Source organism: Parus major, chromosome 11 (assembly GCF_001522545.3).
Source record: "Parus major isolate Abel chromosome 11, Parus_major1.1, whole genome shotgun sequence".
NCBI lineage: Eukaryota > Metazoa > Chordata > Aves > Passeriformes > Paridae > Parus > Parus major.
Genome location: NC_031780.1, coordinates 8,646,870 through 8,661,109, shown reverse-complemented (window position 1 = coordinate 8,661,109; position 14,240 = coordinate 8,646,870). Strand labels below are relative to the sequence as shown.

Genomic DNA, 14,240 nt, shown 5'->3' with positions numbered 1-14,240 from the left:
GACTGGGAGGTCAATGTTCCTGTGAACAACAAAAGGGTGCAGTGAACCTTTACTTCTCTTCCCTTGGACCCAGCTGCCTAAACAGTGCAAAGAGGTATGAACACAGAATAGATATGGCCTTGGCAGGGACATGGGAAAGTTGGGACACGTGATCTGGGCCAAATCTTTCTTTAGAGGAAGCCATGTGAAAGCACAAACACATGTAGGAAGTCACAAGTTTAACTGAGAGCAGAACTGGGTCTCATACTTGCAGAATTGCCTAAGCTGCTTTTTCTGTCAGACCTAGCAATTGTCTGGGACTTCCCAGGCTTTATTGCCTTTGTCATTTAGCAGAGCAAATCGCATATCTCAGACATCCAACTGCTCTCAGAGGTGGTATGGCCACAGCTCGCTGCCTCTGACTGGAGGGTGCCACAACATTTACAAGGAACATCTTGCTGATGTGGTCTGGGTCGGGGTGTTGGTGACAAACATAGGTTTTTGTAGTTGAAGCAGTCACAGTATTGATGTCAAACCATTTATGGCTCCTAGTTTTGGTACATAAGCTAACATATAGCTCTAGGAGTAAGCTTTTCTGGGTGATAAAGGTGGAGATGCTTTAGGCAGCAACAGAGTGAAGCTGAGTTTCAGGTTCTGCACAGAGACCATATGGAACCAAAATACTTGATCAGATTTTGCAACACTTGATTTTGTATTCTGTCTTAGATTAAATGATGTGAATTCTGTGTGTGAGTGAGTGAATGGAACACTGAATATTCTCTTAGGGAGAAATCATGCAGAATTTTAGATTTCTGTTTTACCATAATTTAGAGAAACACCAAAGCATCAAAGCACTACTGTGGCCCATGGAGGATCCCACTGGGAGTGTTCCTCTCATTATGAAAAACCAACAGAACATAAAGCTCTAATGAGTGAAACAATGTAGTTTGTCAGGATAATTTAGCACAGAGTCTGGAACACCTTAAGGCTGGCTGGAGGGAAGGGTGGATGCTGGAGAGATGCTGTAGGAGAGGTTCTGCCATGACCTGTCAGCAGTAATGAATTCTGACACCAGAGCTTAAGCTCCCCCAGATCAGGAGACAGCAGAATCAGGGCTATCTGACAGGTTTCATGAGTATGAGATGGACAGGTGGAACTTAGATAACCTGAGGTGAAAAGTCAATAAGTAACAAAGAAATTTCTTTCTAAGGAAATAGTGGTTGGTTCAGGTGCAAAGTATTCCCCAGTACAGTGTTATGGCTTTGTCCTTAAATCTGTGCACCAACAAAACGGCTTTGTCAGTTCAGGAAAAAAATAGAATTGAATTGCTTGAGTTTGTAGGTCAAGGGCTGGCTGCAAGGCCAGCTACAGATTGCTCAATTACTTCTTCTTCTAGAAAGTTTATCCAAAGTGTCGGGCTGAATCATTTGTTTGCAGTCAAGGTACACAAGGAGAAACAGTTACTTTGATATATGTCTGTTCCGTGTGATGTGTCTCTTGGGATAGCAACAAAAAAGAAGTCCCCAAATTGCTAAGTTCAGTGGTCTTATTGTACAAGCAAATAAAGGACAGTGGGTTATTGTACATGAACGTTTTCCTGTGAAGAATTGTACTATGCACAAAGCTATGATAGAGCTTAGGGTTTTGCAAAGACATCCTGGCTTTAGTTGCAAAGGTAATAGAGATTCTAGTTTAATAAATTCTAGTAGGAAATAGTATCTCCTATTTTTTACAGGGAGGGCAACTTTATTTCTGAGGATTTGTACACATAGGAAGTACTCCTTATTTTCCTTATTACAAAGCCAGACAAAGCATCATGTATGGTTTTGTTTTGTATCTATGGTATCAGCAAGTATGGACTTGAACATCTTTGTTCTACAATGTTTGACACACAACGTTGCAATATATTGAAGACAGATTTGAAAAACCTAGTAACAAGGCAATCTTAAATCACCTAAGCAAATAAATCCCTTATTTTCTCAGAAAGCTTAATTTTTCCATGACTGACATGGACACATTGGTTACAAGCCAATAAATATCTGAATAATGCATATAAAAGTCTTTGCTGTAAGAAAAAATAAGTCTGAGTTATTTAAGAGCTCTGTGCAAATGCTACCTTGGATAAAGGCCCAAGAAACTTGAAACAGTCCTTACTCCCCACCCCCCTTTTCAATCTGACAGCATTTACTGAGTCAGATTTTTCAAAGGATTGACTGGAAACTAAACTTTGAGTGAAACAATGGCTTCACATTTATTGAAACAACTTATTCTGGTGGAATTAAAATAGAGTATTACATTGAGTATTCTGCTCTGATGGGGGTCGTGAGAGTAGAGAAATCCCTCTCATGAGCTGCTTTTATCTTTTAGATCACATGAATGAAAGTATGCATCTTAACTGCGTATCAGCAGGCCTGATTTCCTGGAAATTGTGGCTTCCAAACAGATGGCCTCAGAGATAAACATGTGCTGCATTTACTACTTGAACTGAACACTCTGGCATAAAGGTATTTCATTTGGGCAGGGAACTTTAAATTTAGCAAGCCAGATCGATTATTCCCTGAATTGAGTAAGATAACTTGGATGAAACCCCTGGTTTCTAAGATGAAATCCTGGTGGGTTCTAAGTTTTATGGAAGCAGTTTGACTCATTTTACTGCTACTGTGCAAATGGCTTATAACACTTCATCTCACTAAAGAAAAAAAAAATACAAACTGAAATCAATATTTTTCAGACCCACTATATATCTGTGATATCCTGAGGGTTAAAAATGGAATTATTTATTCAGTGCAGGACTTCTAACAGCCATGGGTCCTGTAAGCTGCTTTTGCTGTAGTCACATAGTCAGCTGAACATTACTAAGGAAGTTTCTCTAGATCATTCATTCAGGAGCTGGGAAGGGAAATATTCCTGCTGACTCATGCTTATTAGTATTTTCCTTGCTCCACCTCCAGTCATTTTGGCTCCTCCTCTCCTCTCTTGCTGCTGGTTGCCTACTATATTTAAACAGCTGTCTTAGAGCAGAGAGAGGATTCCAGGCTTGTAGTGTGTTTGGCTCTCCTGACTGTACAACCATTTTCATAAAGATCCCACCTCTCATCAGACCTGCTGCTAAAGGTAAGAAGGCTCCAAATAAGTACAGAGAGCTCTGTCTGGTGTACCCTAACATCAGTTTCTGAGTATCACAGGCATGTTTTGAGAAAGGTGTTATCACATACCACACAGCTGAATTTTTTCCACATAGTTTAATTGTGTTTGGGGGGTAACTGGCCTGACATGTAAGAGTGATGATGCAAGGAGAGAACAACTTCTGAAACTTATAGGGAAGTATAACATGTAAAAGCTGGCAAGACCTCTGCTTTTTTTTTTTTTTTTTCCTTAAGTACTAATTAATTAAATATTAAACTGGTGAAACAAGTGAGTTGATGAGGAAATTAAGATGAAGAAAACTATTGTTGCATCTGTGTTAGTATTGTTCTTTAAAACTGAATGTTGTAGTACCTCTTTTAATCTCCCCCAGTATTTATACCCCAACTGCATTGCTCTCTTGAACTCTTCCCATGTGCTGTTCAGGCCACACTTGGTGATTCTTACTTTAGCAAAATCTCATGGCTGTTACAGGGTGAGCTATCTGCATATGGCTGATGTAACCTGGCTTTTTATTTCTCCAAGGATCACAGAGTGTCCTTGTCTTGCTAAATGTATCTTTGCTTTTTCATTTGCTCACTTAAATCCTGTTTCAGCCTTGCAGCCTGGAGCTAGTAAGAGCCACACTGACCGAGTTTGTGAGTTATAGTCCCTCTAGACATGAGGCTGTGTCAGGAAGGTATGCAGAGCTTGGCCCAGAATGAGCTGGGTGCTTTGCAGCCAGAAACAATTATGTAACATCACACAGACACTGGAATGCTTTGGAAGCAGCAAGAAGCCAAGTTTTGAAACTTGCTGCATTCTCCCAGATGAAGAGAAGGAAAGGGACATCCATTTAAAGTAGGAAGCTCAAAGCAGAAGCCAAACTCAGAGCCACTAAGCTGACTAAGTGTGAGTGCCCAGCAGCCTACACTACATAAAAGGAGGGTGAGAATAGCAGTCTTAAGTTTCTTGCTGTCTCAGGCTTTTTCCTGGTGCTAACTAGTTCAGTATAGATTTGCCATGAACTTCAATGTCCTGTTGCTTTCCTCTACTACACTGTTATTAGCTGCCCAGGTTTTGAGGTATAGGAGTCTAAGACTGCAAAAAAATAAAATAAAAAATAAAAATAATCCACCTTAACATCTAGTTGCAGGAAAGGTGAATGTTTGGCCTGAAACTCAAATGTCTGAGATGCTCTGAGCTCAGTTTTATCCCCAGTAGTCAAACCTTTAACCTACAGGATGGGAATAGCTATTAAAAGGTTCAGCACCTGATTCACTTTCTAGTTAAAAATAAAAATTAATAACTATGAATGACAGAGATGGCAGCTATAGGATATGAAAGAGACTTCTTCCAGGTGTAGAGAGATGCCAGGATGGTGAATCTTGTGTTGATGGAATTGTCAGTGTCAAAATCTTCAGCAAACAAAGTGTGTGGCACTAAAATGTCATAGGGGTTTTTGTGAACCCAGGTACCAATTAAATCCATGGTTAAAAATGGTCACATATGTGCACATATCCAGTAATTTTATCAGACTAACAATTGTGCTCCTCTAGCCATTAAAGCTGGGTTTAATTCCAGAAAATGCTCCTCTTTCATGTGTCAAAAAGTACAGAATGGAGGGGGAGGGCAAAAGGAGGAGGGAGTTATCAGTGAGCTCACGACTTCTCTGTGCTTTATCAGGGTGGAGAAGGGTGGCACAGTGCAATGGCCAGGAGCCAAGGCAGCCTTTCTCTAAAGTAAACAGGACTGCCAGGCTGTCTTCTCTTGGCTTGTGCCTTTTCTGTCCCCTTCAGGCTCACCCAGAAAAATGCTGGCAAAGAGTGGCGTGACTGCGCTCACACCTTACAAAGGGGCTTGCAGGCTCCTGATGTATGTGCTGGCTCTGCTGCTGCCCTGCAACTGCTGCCATGTGCACTCCTTGGGTTGGTTCAGCAGCCCTTGCTTCCAGTGAAAATCCCATGGATGTTGCTGGGTTACCATTGTTTCCAGAGCGTATGCAGTTTTTCCATGCATGCTGCTGCAGGGAGCTGTGGAGCACAAACCTGGAAGACTGCTTCCAAAGATCTTGTTTTCCTCTTCCAGGCTCCCAGTAGTTTCACAGAAATAAGATGTTTACTCTGTGTTAGGAAAAATTAATAAGAACTTCTCTTCTTGTGTAATATCGTCTTGGAGAGGGGGTTATCTTGGAGAAGAAACTTCTGCCAGCCAGCAGCCAGATACTGCAGTTTACTGGTTTGAGGGGAATCCCTGGTCACACCAGTGTCCTGCTCCTTTGGTGTCCCTGGCAGTCCCAGGTGCTAGTGATGAATTCTACCAATTGCAACTCTGGAAAGAAGGAATTATTTGAATTCTTGTGGGAAGGAATTATTTGAGGGTAAACTTACACCATAGTCTTCTGAAGGTGGTGCAGGTTTTAGTTAATGAGGCAGAACCTACCCAAAAGGCCAAGGAAGATCCTTGGGCTTGCTCCCACAGCTTCCAGGGCTATGGGGATGCCTTAAGGGGTTAATCTTCTGTAGTAAATGCAGCTACCTATGGGTTTCAATTAAATTGGGAACATAAGTTTCATTGAAATCCAGCTATCTTCAAAGCTAGATGCTTCAAATTACTTAAATTAGGAAGCACAACTATAATATCTTTTAAGTGGTTCATGTCCTGTCAAGTAAAATGCATGAGAGTCTTAGACTAATGCTTAGTTAAGTGGTAACAGGCAACCAGTAAGTGTTACTAACCTGTGATCCAAAAATTTGGACGAGGTTGCTAGTTTTGAATTAATCTTGTAAGCCCTATGGGATGAACGCAGTCCTCTTGGAACAGAGCTGTCGAGCCCAGCCTGGCTGTACATTGGTGTGTAGGAGAACTGTCACGTCCTTGCAGGAGCACTCACAGCACTCCTGCTCAAACCTGGAATCTGTGAACTGTAAACTCACTGCTGGTTTCCTGGCTGCCCATTCAGTCAGCAGAGTCCTACGCTTTGCTGGAGCTGCTGTGACGTAAATGTTAGGCTTAAAGAGGGGCATTACACTTGTAGGAAGACATCTGCTGCAATACCTGTGTCAAAGGCAGTGATGTGCCAGGCCTCATGGAAGTGTGTAGTGCACTTGCCAGAGACATTTCTGCACTTGGAAAGGGTGTGGAGAGCATGCCCTACTGGACAAAGTTGTGCCATTCAGTAGATTTTTGCTTAGCTTTCCAAAATGAGAATCAGGTTTTTATAAGAGAGTATTTTCTGCAGAATAATTTAAAACCTTATGCTGAATTTCAGAAATCTCATGTTTACTTTGGTAAAAATAACTTCTCTAGGTTAGTGACAGTAGAGTTGAATTCCATGGAAATCTAAAGAGGTTGTTGTTTGATGTGGTAGGATTCCTGCAGAAATGGCAAAAACATTCACAGTTCATTGGATGTCTGCATAATGATTAGATTAGTTTTGTAGATTCCACTCTAATGACACCTTAGTCTACAAGATAATTATGATGCATATTTTGTTCAAAGACTTGTTATTTACTTGTTCAGACCTAGAACTCTCCATTTTCTGGAAAATTAATGAAGAAGGTTCCAGAACTAAACCAGCACTTCTCAGAAAACCCTATAGTGATAGAATGGTACCTATTTGAAAATGCAGCCAGAAGTCTTGAGTTAGGTTTACTTTACTTCTCAGTAAATGCCCAGGTTACCTTAAAAAGTGTTTGTGATAATGATACAATTTTCTACAGAGTATGGTCAGAAGTGAAATTTCATATTAACAAGCTGCAACACTTCATTTAATGTAGTCAGAGGGTTACTAAAATTGCCAACTGTCCTGGAGTAACTGGAATTCATGTCTGAAAAAAAGATAAGGAGCTCTGTCCTGGGTGTAGAAATGCAATGTGACAATCTGCAGTGCAAGGGTAATACTTTATATTAACCTGAGTTTGTGGGCTGGAGAAAATCTTGTGGGGGTTTTCTTGTTTGTTTGATTGTGTTTTTTTGTCAAAAAAATGCACATAGTTCAAAACATATTTGTTTCAGCAGGTAGATTCCAGAGCATAAATGCTTCCAGATGGGAAAATGTATCCATTGGTGACCAGATCCTCAAATAAGAGTGGGCTCAAGACACTGCCTGTTGTGATCATAGGTAAGCCTTCTCCTGCCAGCACTGCTGTGTTTTCTCATGCTCTTCTTGCTTTGGACTTGCTATCTTTAACTTCTGTTCCAGTTCCATATGTTCTCACTCAAACCAGAATGCCTGACTACTGTTTCTGCATCCTTTCCCAGACAGCCAAACTTCCTGTAATACTAAGAGAGAGACCTCTAAGAGTGGTGAGAAGGAACATGATATTTTATAAATTAAAACACATACCTGTTTTTAATGGCAAATTTTTTGAGCATCAGTTCATCTGAGCCTGATTTTTCTCTGCTGGATATTTAGAAAGATTTGAAACCTTTTCAGTGCAGATAGTTAATCAGCTTGCTGTGATTATCTGTAGTGCTTGAATTGAAGGTAGGTTTGTGCGAGTTTTTTCACCATTATGTCTGTTTAGAACCTGAGTGAGCTACACTGATTTTGTACAGATTTAATAGACTTATAAAATGTAGTTTTCTACCAGTTAAAAAAACAAACAGGTTATGTAGTCCCTGTCTTGCCTCCCTTGCAAGAGGGAGCTTTGCAGTGTGAGGTGATTCTTGGAGCAAAGTAATGATGTCAGTGCCTTCCCCTCTGACCGACCATGAACTGTGCAGGTGCTGGACCTTGTTCATCTGAGCATATGTTTCATGCCTTACAGAGCTGGCTTCCCTCCTTATCTAGCATCAAATTCAAAGCACCCAAGGGAGCAGCTCCAAAGTTAGAGCACTGCATAAATCACCCCTAACCCTTGCTGACAGCAAGTTTGACAAAGATATCACTACCAGCAAGCTCTTCCCTGAGAATGACTTTGTGCTGCTCAGTTGTACAAGCCTCTAGGTGGGAAGGAGGATATTTTGGTACCTCCCTAGTGCACCTGTACAGGGACCCAGGGTGGAGATGGCCACTAAAGCCTCAGAAGAAGCAATGTGAAGATCTGTACACTGAGGAGGCTGCTGGACTGAGGCAGCCCAGATGTTTCACTGCAGCTGGACAACACTGCATGAAGGTTCCAGCTACTTCCCCAGGCCCTGCTCCAGGAAGGCTGTGTGCTTCCTCAGCTGTGCTGGCAGCCTCATGGAAGCAATTGCATTGTAAAATAGCTTGAGCCCCAGATGTTCTTGTGACCATCCATATCAAACTTCAATGTGGTTCAGAATAAATCCTTGGTATGTAGTCACTGAGTGTTGTGCACTCAGATGGTGAAGTTTGGCTTAGGTACCTCCTCATACTTCCTAAAGCAAAGTAGTAACCTGAAATTTGTTATATTTTACTATAGCTACAGTTTAGTTTGTTTATAGTGTTTATTGCTGTTGGTTTTGGCTAACTTTCCTGCAAGTGGAATATTCCAAACACTGACCTGCAGCTGCTGTTCCATGCCCAGCACAGCAGCCTTTGTTCCCAGCTGTGACATGTACTGCCCTTCACATAGCTCACTGTTGGCTTTACAGCCCCAATCTCCCTATCTCTGGGATCCTCAAGGATCAGCCTTTGCTCCAGTCACCCTTGCAGCATTGGCATTGTGTCAACAGGCTGCTGTCACTTGGGTTCTCCTCCCCTCTTTGTCACTGCACTGTCACGGTTGTTGGTCACACACCAGCAAAGCCTGGGCAGCCAGACAGGCTGACAATTATACAGACACTGTAAAATATTAAACATGCTGGAGAGCAGCCATGTGCAAACTTTCAACAGGCTACTCTCACTGGGCTTTAGAATCACGTGTATCTAGTTTTTCCACTGGTTGTTGGGTGGTCAGAAAAGGAGTTCAGCCATCCAGCAACCTGTTCAAAGTGCCGTATTCTGAGGGCTTGTCTTGGCATGGCAGAGAGACATTTTTAACACACTGCAGTACCACAGCAGGGCTGGTTCCCATTTGAAAGTGTCCTCAAGACCCATTAGTCAAAGCTGCCATTGCCAAATATCCCTTAAAAGATGGAATTTCTCACTGAGAAGAACTGGTTCCCTTCACTTCAATAGTCACCCTCTTTTCTGGATCCTGGATCCTGTGCACAGTTAACTACTCTGCACTGGTGTGAAATGTGCTTCCAGGAGAGCTGAGGCCCATGGTCAGTATGTGATCAGCTTCTAAACCTCTAATTTTAGAGAAATAACTCTATTAATCACCATGCTAGAGACTTCAAGCTTCTGTTGAGGGCAACCTCTGACTTGTTTAACACTGTGTCTTTTCAGCAAGTTCTAAGGACCTTGCAATACAAATAGGAGCAAATGAGGTGAAGGGTAAAGCAACTTCCCCAACTCCATCCAATAGGTCCATGCTGGAACAGGAAATCACCTGTATCCATAGCAGTGTCATATCTTTTGAATTGTTCTGCATATTAGAAACACTTCTCAAAGAACTGCTCAATCTCCAGAAGTATAAATTCTTCTCCATTGTTTTTTTCAGGGAATGGACCTTCAGGAATCTGTCTCTCATATTTGCTGTCTGGTTACACCCCTTACTTCAAAAGACACTCTCTTCATCCTCATCCTATTCTTCAGAGGAAACTGGAAGAGGCACCAGAAGTGTCTGTTTTGGACCAGGTTCGTGTAAAGATAAGCAGTATGATGCCCCAATAAAGCATCCTAGGGGTGTATCATAAGTGATTACCTTGTTTGGATTTTCAAAGTACACAGACAGAATGAGCCTTAAGCAAATTGTGCTTTGTAACCCAGATCTCTCTTGTATGAAATGCCAGCATTGCTGCTAAGATCCTTGAGGCAGCCCTTGGGCAAGAGCAGGTCTGTGTGCCAGTAAATGAGTAAATGAGCTTCCCAAGCACACCAAACCCACTGATCAGAGGTGCTGGAGTAACAAGCAGTCTGCTGCCTGGCAGTACATGCACTTTGAGCATCTGGTCTTTCTCTCTCTAGGATCTGGAGTATCTGTCTGAAGGCTTGGAGGGACGATCCCACAGCCCTGTGGCTCTGCTGTTTGATACTCTGCAGCGTCCAGACACAGACTTTGGTGGGACAGCAGAATCTGTGCTCACTTGGTGGCATGAGCCTGCCAGAGCCATCCCCCACCTGGTCCTTGGCAGAAACCCTCCTGGAGGTGCCTGGCACGTAAGTGAATTGGAGCCAGCTGGGGTCTGTGTGTTGTGTAATTGCCAAGTGTGTTGACTGGAGAGAGAAATGCTCCTCTAAGCTTTGTTACATTTTATATATATATATATATATATATATATATATATATACGAGTGAAAGTTTAAAAGGAAAACAAGCATGAGAGGCCTTTATATTCCCCATCTCTTCTTGTTTTTGGAGAACATGGATGGTTTAATCCATGACAGCAGATCAGAGGAAATTACTGATTTCATCATCTGTGCCATACTAAAATATGGAAAAGTTGCCTTTCACTTTTTGCATAAAAAAAATGAAGTCATTTTACTCTGCTTCTTGTTCCAGTCTATAGAGGGCTCGATGGTTACCCTGAGCAGAGGGGAATGGATGGGACTCCCAGATCTCCCTTTCAGAGAATGGTTAAAGCAAAAGAGAAGGTGAGATATCCATGTGTGATCATTTGCAAACATTTAGAGATATTCAGAGAACCTGGAATGGACTTCTTGAATGTAGCTACCCATCTGTTATGGACAATTTTAGTGAGAGAAAGGACACCCTCCTACACCCCAAAACCAGTGCATTCTACATTGAGTGATTCAGATAAAGTTGCAGTGATGCTTGGAATGTGTCCTTCTCCACCCCCACTGGGGGGATGAATCCATGACCATGAGTTCTGAGTAAAGCTTGAAAGCATTACTTACCTGGCTTCTACTGCTGCTGCCCCTGATGACAAGTATGATCAGCTCAGCTCCTGTGCATTCTCTGAAGTGCTGCTTCTCTTGACATGTGTCACAATTAATCTTAAGAAGTCCAGGAGTTAAAAATGGAATGGAAGCAAGATATTAGAGGAAGGCTTAAATAACCAGCCATGTTCTTGGGGATTAATGCTAGAGAAAGCTGTCCCTGTCCAACAGCTTCTGGACGTGACTGTTAGCTCTATATGTCAGGAATAACTTTGCTGAAGTTGGGGAAACTAGATCAGTCTACTCTGGTGCCAAGATAGATGGCTCTAGGATACATTCATTGCAAGAGGGGACAAATTCCAATCTCTTACTTAACTGCTGCTTGACTTTTGCTTGTACTTTATTGCAGAGGCCTCAGAAACAATAGAGCCACAGCAGAGGACATTGCTCAATATTACCAACACTATGTGATGAAGAAAGGACTGCAGAAGAATTTCAGATGTGGCACTGTTGTGACCTCTGTGAGGAAAGTGAGTGCAGAGAGCATCTCCAACCACACCCAGAAAGATCTGCAGGAGGATAGTGACTCACTGTGGAGCTCCAATGAAAAAAGTACAGAGGTCTTTCAGGTGGATGGATTTTTTAAAACTGTGGAAGGTGATAAAGAGCCCTTCTCTATCTATGCAGAGAATGTGGTTTTGGCTACAGGAACATATGACAATCCTACCTGGCTCGGGGTCAAGGGAGAAAACCTTTCCTATGTCCACCACCAGCTGTCTGCTCTAGAAGAAGCAGTGAAGAACAACAGTGTTGGCATCATGTCAGATCCAGTCTTGATTGTAGGTGCTGGTCTGACAGCTGCTGATGCGATTCTCTTTGCTCACCATTGCAATATTCCAGTAATCCATGTTTTTCGGAGACGAGTCACTGATCCAGGCCTTATTTTTAACCAGCTCCCCAAAATGATGTACCCTGAATACCACAAAGTCCATCAGATGATGAAAGAACAGACAGCTGCCTGTGCTGGGCCCTATGAGTGCTACATCAGCCTCCCTGAACATCACGTGCTCTCCTTTGGCAAGGACAAGAAATGCATCTTTCAAGACAAGAATGGCTGTCAGAAATCTTATAAAATTTCAATGGCTCTCGTTCTAACTGGCTCAAACCCCAATCTCTCCTTTCTGCCAAATGATGGCATTGACTTGGCAATGGACAGTGACCAGCCAGTCAATCCAAAGAGGAATCCCATAGATGTGGATCCATTCACCTATGAATGCACTCAGGAGAAAGGGCTCTATGCTCTGGGACCTCTGGCAGGAGATAACTTTGTACGCTTTGTGCAGGGAGGGGCTCTGGCTGTTGCCAGCTCTCTGTTAAAGAAAGCCAACAAAAATCCCCCCTAACAAAAAAACCCTTCCCTATACTACCTGTACCTGGATGGGTTAGTGCTCCTTCCATGGAGCAGCAAATCATCTGATTTGTATATCCTCAAACCTAAAGGCCATTCCTGGTATTCTCCAAGGTTACATGGAGAGTTAGTAAATTCTTGCTGAGTTATTTGGGAAGATTAAGTGACCAAATACAAGGTGGGTTCCACACACAGCAGTATCTTCAGTTCCTGAGAATTCAGCTCCTTTTCTGCATAGCAGTGCACGGTTACTGGTTCTGAAGCCAAGGGACAAGACAGGAATTGCTCTTCAATCTAAAACGCTCCAGGTGACCGAAAATTGGATTGAGGAAACAATGTCAATTATTTTCAGATAGCAGGCCCACAACACTGTGTCTGTTGGTGTCTTACAGTGTTTTGTCTTGAAACAAAGTAAACTGACCTGGTTTTATTTACTCCTGTGGTTTGGCTGTATGTTCTTGTTAGGCCAGAAATCACTGCCAGGTGCTGCAGGTACCTCTTTGGCATGTGGAGGGGTACTCTGCAAGTAAAAACTGGCACACAAACATTCAAAATGGTGTTGTCTCACTGACACCAGCAATAAGTAGTTTATGATTTTTTAAAAAAAATCAAGAGATTCCTGTGATGGGTTCTTCTCCTTCCTGAGAAGAAATGGTACTGATTTACAAATACTTGGTTTGCCATCCTGCAGCTTCCTGCTTTCTAAATCCTAAACCTGTGATAGCCAAACTCTTGGCAGCTGCTGTAGAGACAAGCAGAACTAAAGGGGAGCTATAGGTCTGTCTTGGAACTGCCCACATACTGTATGGGGTTTCTGCTGCCTAGGGTATTCTGGAAAGGTGCAATATGATAAATTACTAATGTATTGTGTGTTTTTTAAAATAATATTATTTGAAGAAGAGGGGAAAATGGCACAGTCACTTTTTGGTAGCATTATGCTATATATATATATATATCAACTTTTTATACTGTTTTTCTAAAAGATTTTTATTGGCAGAATATTTTGTTACAGTCTTTCAGTCTGTTCTGGATGAGCTGAGGTGGATGGCAATGATGCCTTATGTTGTAAGCAGCATTCTCAACAGATCTACAGGGGCTTTCATATCTCTCACAGGAAAAATTGCTGTCATAGTTAATTTAATTTGATGTAAAGACAGACTCTGCTCCCTGTGCTGCACTGAAACTCACTGACATCACAAGTCTCTGAAAGTGGGATGAGATATCTGTAAATGAATTAGCCTGAGATGTGGGAGGGGCTTGTTTGTGGTATTACTGTATCACACTTGAATCATTTTTCTGACTGACTATTCTTGTATGAAACTTTCCAATAAAGTGGTTTCAGACTTACTTTGTGTTTGTTTTAACTCTGACCCAGGGAAGTCCTTAATGAACTGTTCATCACCATCATTTTCCTGGTGGATACCAGAGCATGGCTTGTGCCTGCTAAATCCTTTATCCCTCTGTTTCCTAGGAGGACCCTACTGTGAATTTTCTATGTATCTTTGTCTCTCCAGTAGGATGAAGAACCCTTGTAAAGTGCCATGCCTGTCTCTTGTGAGGCTAAGACAATTCCAAACCAGTCTATTTGCCAAGCTTGTTCTTGCCTGGGGGATCTTACATCTCTTTCTTGTTCACCTGCTCTTTCCTCCTGTCTGCAAAATAAGCCCAGATTACAGCCTAGACCAGTAAGTCAGTTAAGACACTTTAGATCAGAAGGGACATTTGAAGGTCTCTGGTCCAACCCCACTAAAGTTAGAAGTTGCTCAGTTAGACCTGGTTGCTAGTGCCTTGATGGGGAAAGCTTTGAATATTTCCAGGACAGAAATTGAACTATCAACATTTGATTGCCCCATTCAACATTTTACCACCTTTGCTG

At 42.2% G+C, this 14,240-nt stretch overlaps 1 protein-coding gene across 2 annotated transcripts; it reads left to right on the top strand.

Annotated features, from left to right (window-relative positions):
* Window positions 1-2,938: 2,938 nt before the first annotated feature.
* On the top strand, window positions 2,939-13,711 carry OSGIN1 (oxidative stress induced growth inhibitor 1). Of its 2 annotated transcripts, none has more exons than XM_015639794.3 (6): window positions 2,939-3,093; window positions 7,123-7,225; window positions 9,618-9,754; window positions 10,085-10,276; window positions 10,619-10,710; window positions 11,366-13,711. In XM_015639794.3, the coding sequence occupies exons 2-6, from the start codon at window positions 7,141-7,143 to the stop codon at window positions 12,357-12,359; spliced, it is 1,500 nt and encodes a 499-aa protein (XP_015495280.1). In that variant the 5' UTR covers window positions 2,939-3,093; window positions 7,123-7,140; the 3' UTR covers window positions 12,360-13,711. The 2 variants fall into 2 exon arrangements, with proteins under 2 accessions (XP_015495280.1, XP_015495279.1); XM_015639793.3 differs by having other exon boundaries at window positions 2,940-3,093; window positions 7,120-7,225.
* The last annotated feature ends 529 nt before the right edge of the window (window positions 13,712-14,240 follow it).

Bases quoted from the DNA above. Each gene is read 5' to 3' on its own strand.
- OSGIN1 (XM_015639794.3), top strand. From the start codon at position 7,141: ATGCTTCCAGATGGGAAAATGTATCCATTGGTGACCAGATCCTCAAAT. The intron at 9,755-10,084 runs GTTCGTGTAAAG...TTCTCTCTCTAG, and splicing joins AAGTGTCTGTTTTGGACCAG to GATCTGGAGTATCTGTCTGA. The intron at 10,277-10,618 runs GTAAGTGAATTG...TTCTTGTTCCAG, and splicing joins CTCCTGGAGGTGCCTGGCAC to TCTATAGAGGGCTCGATGGT.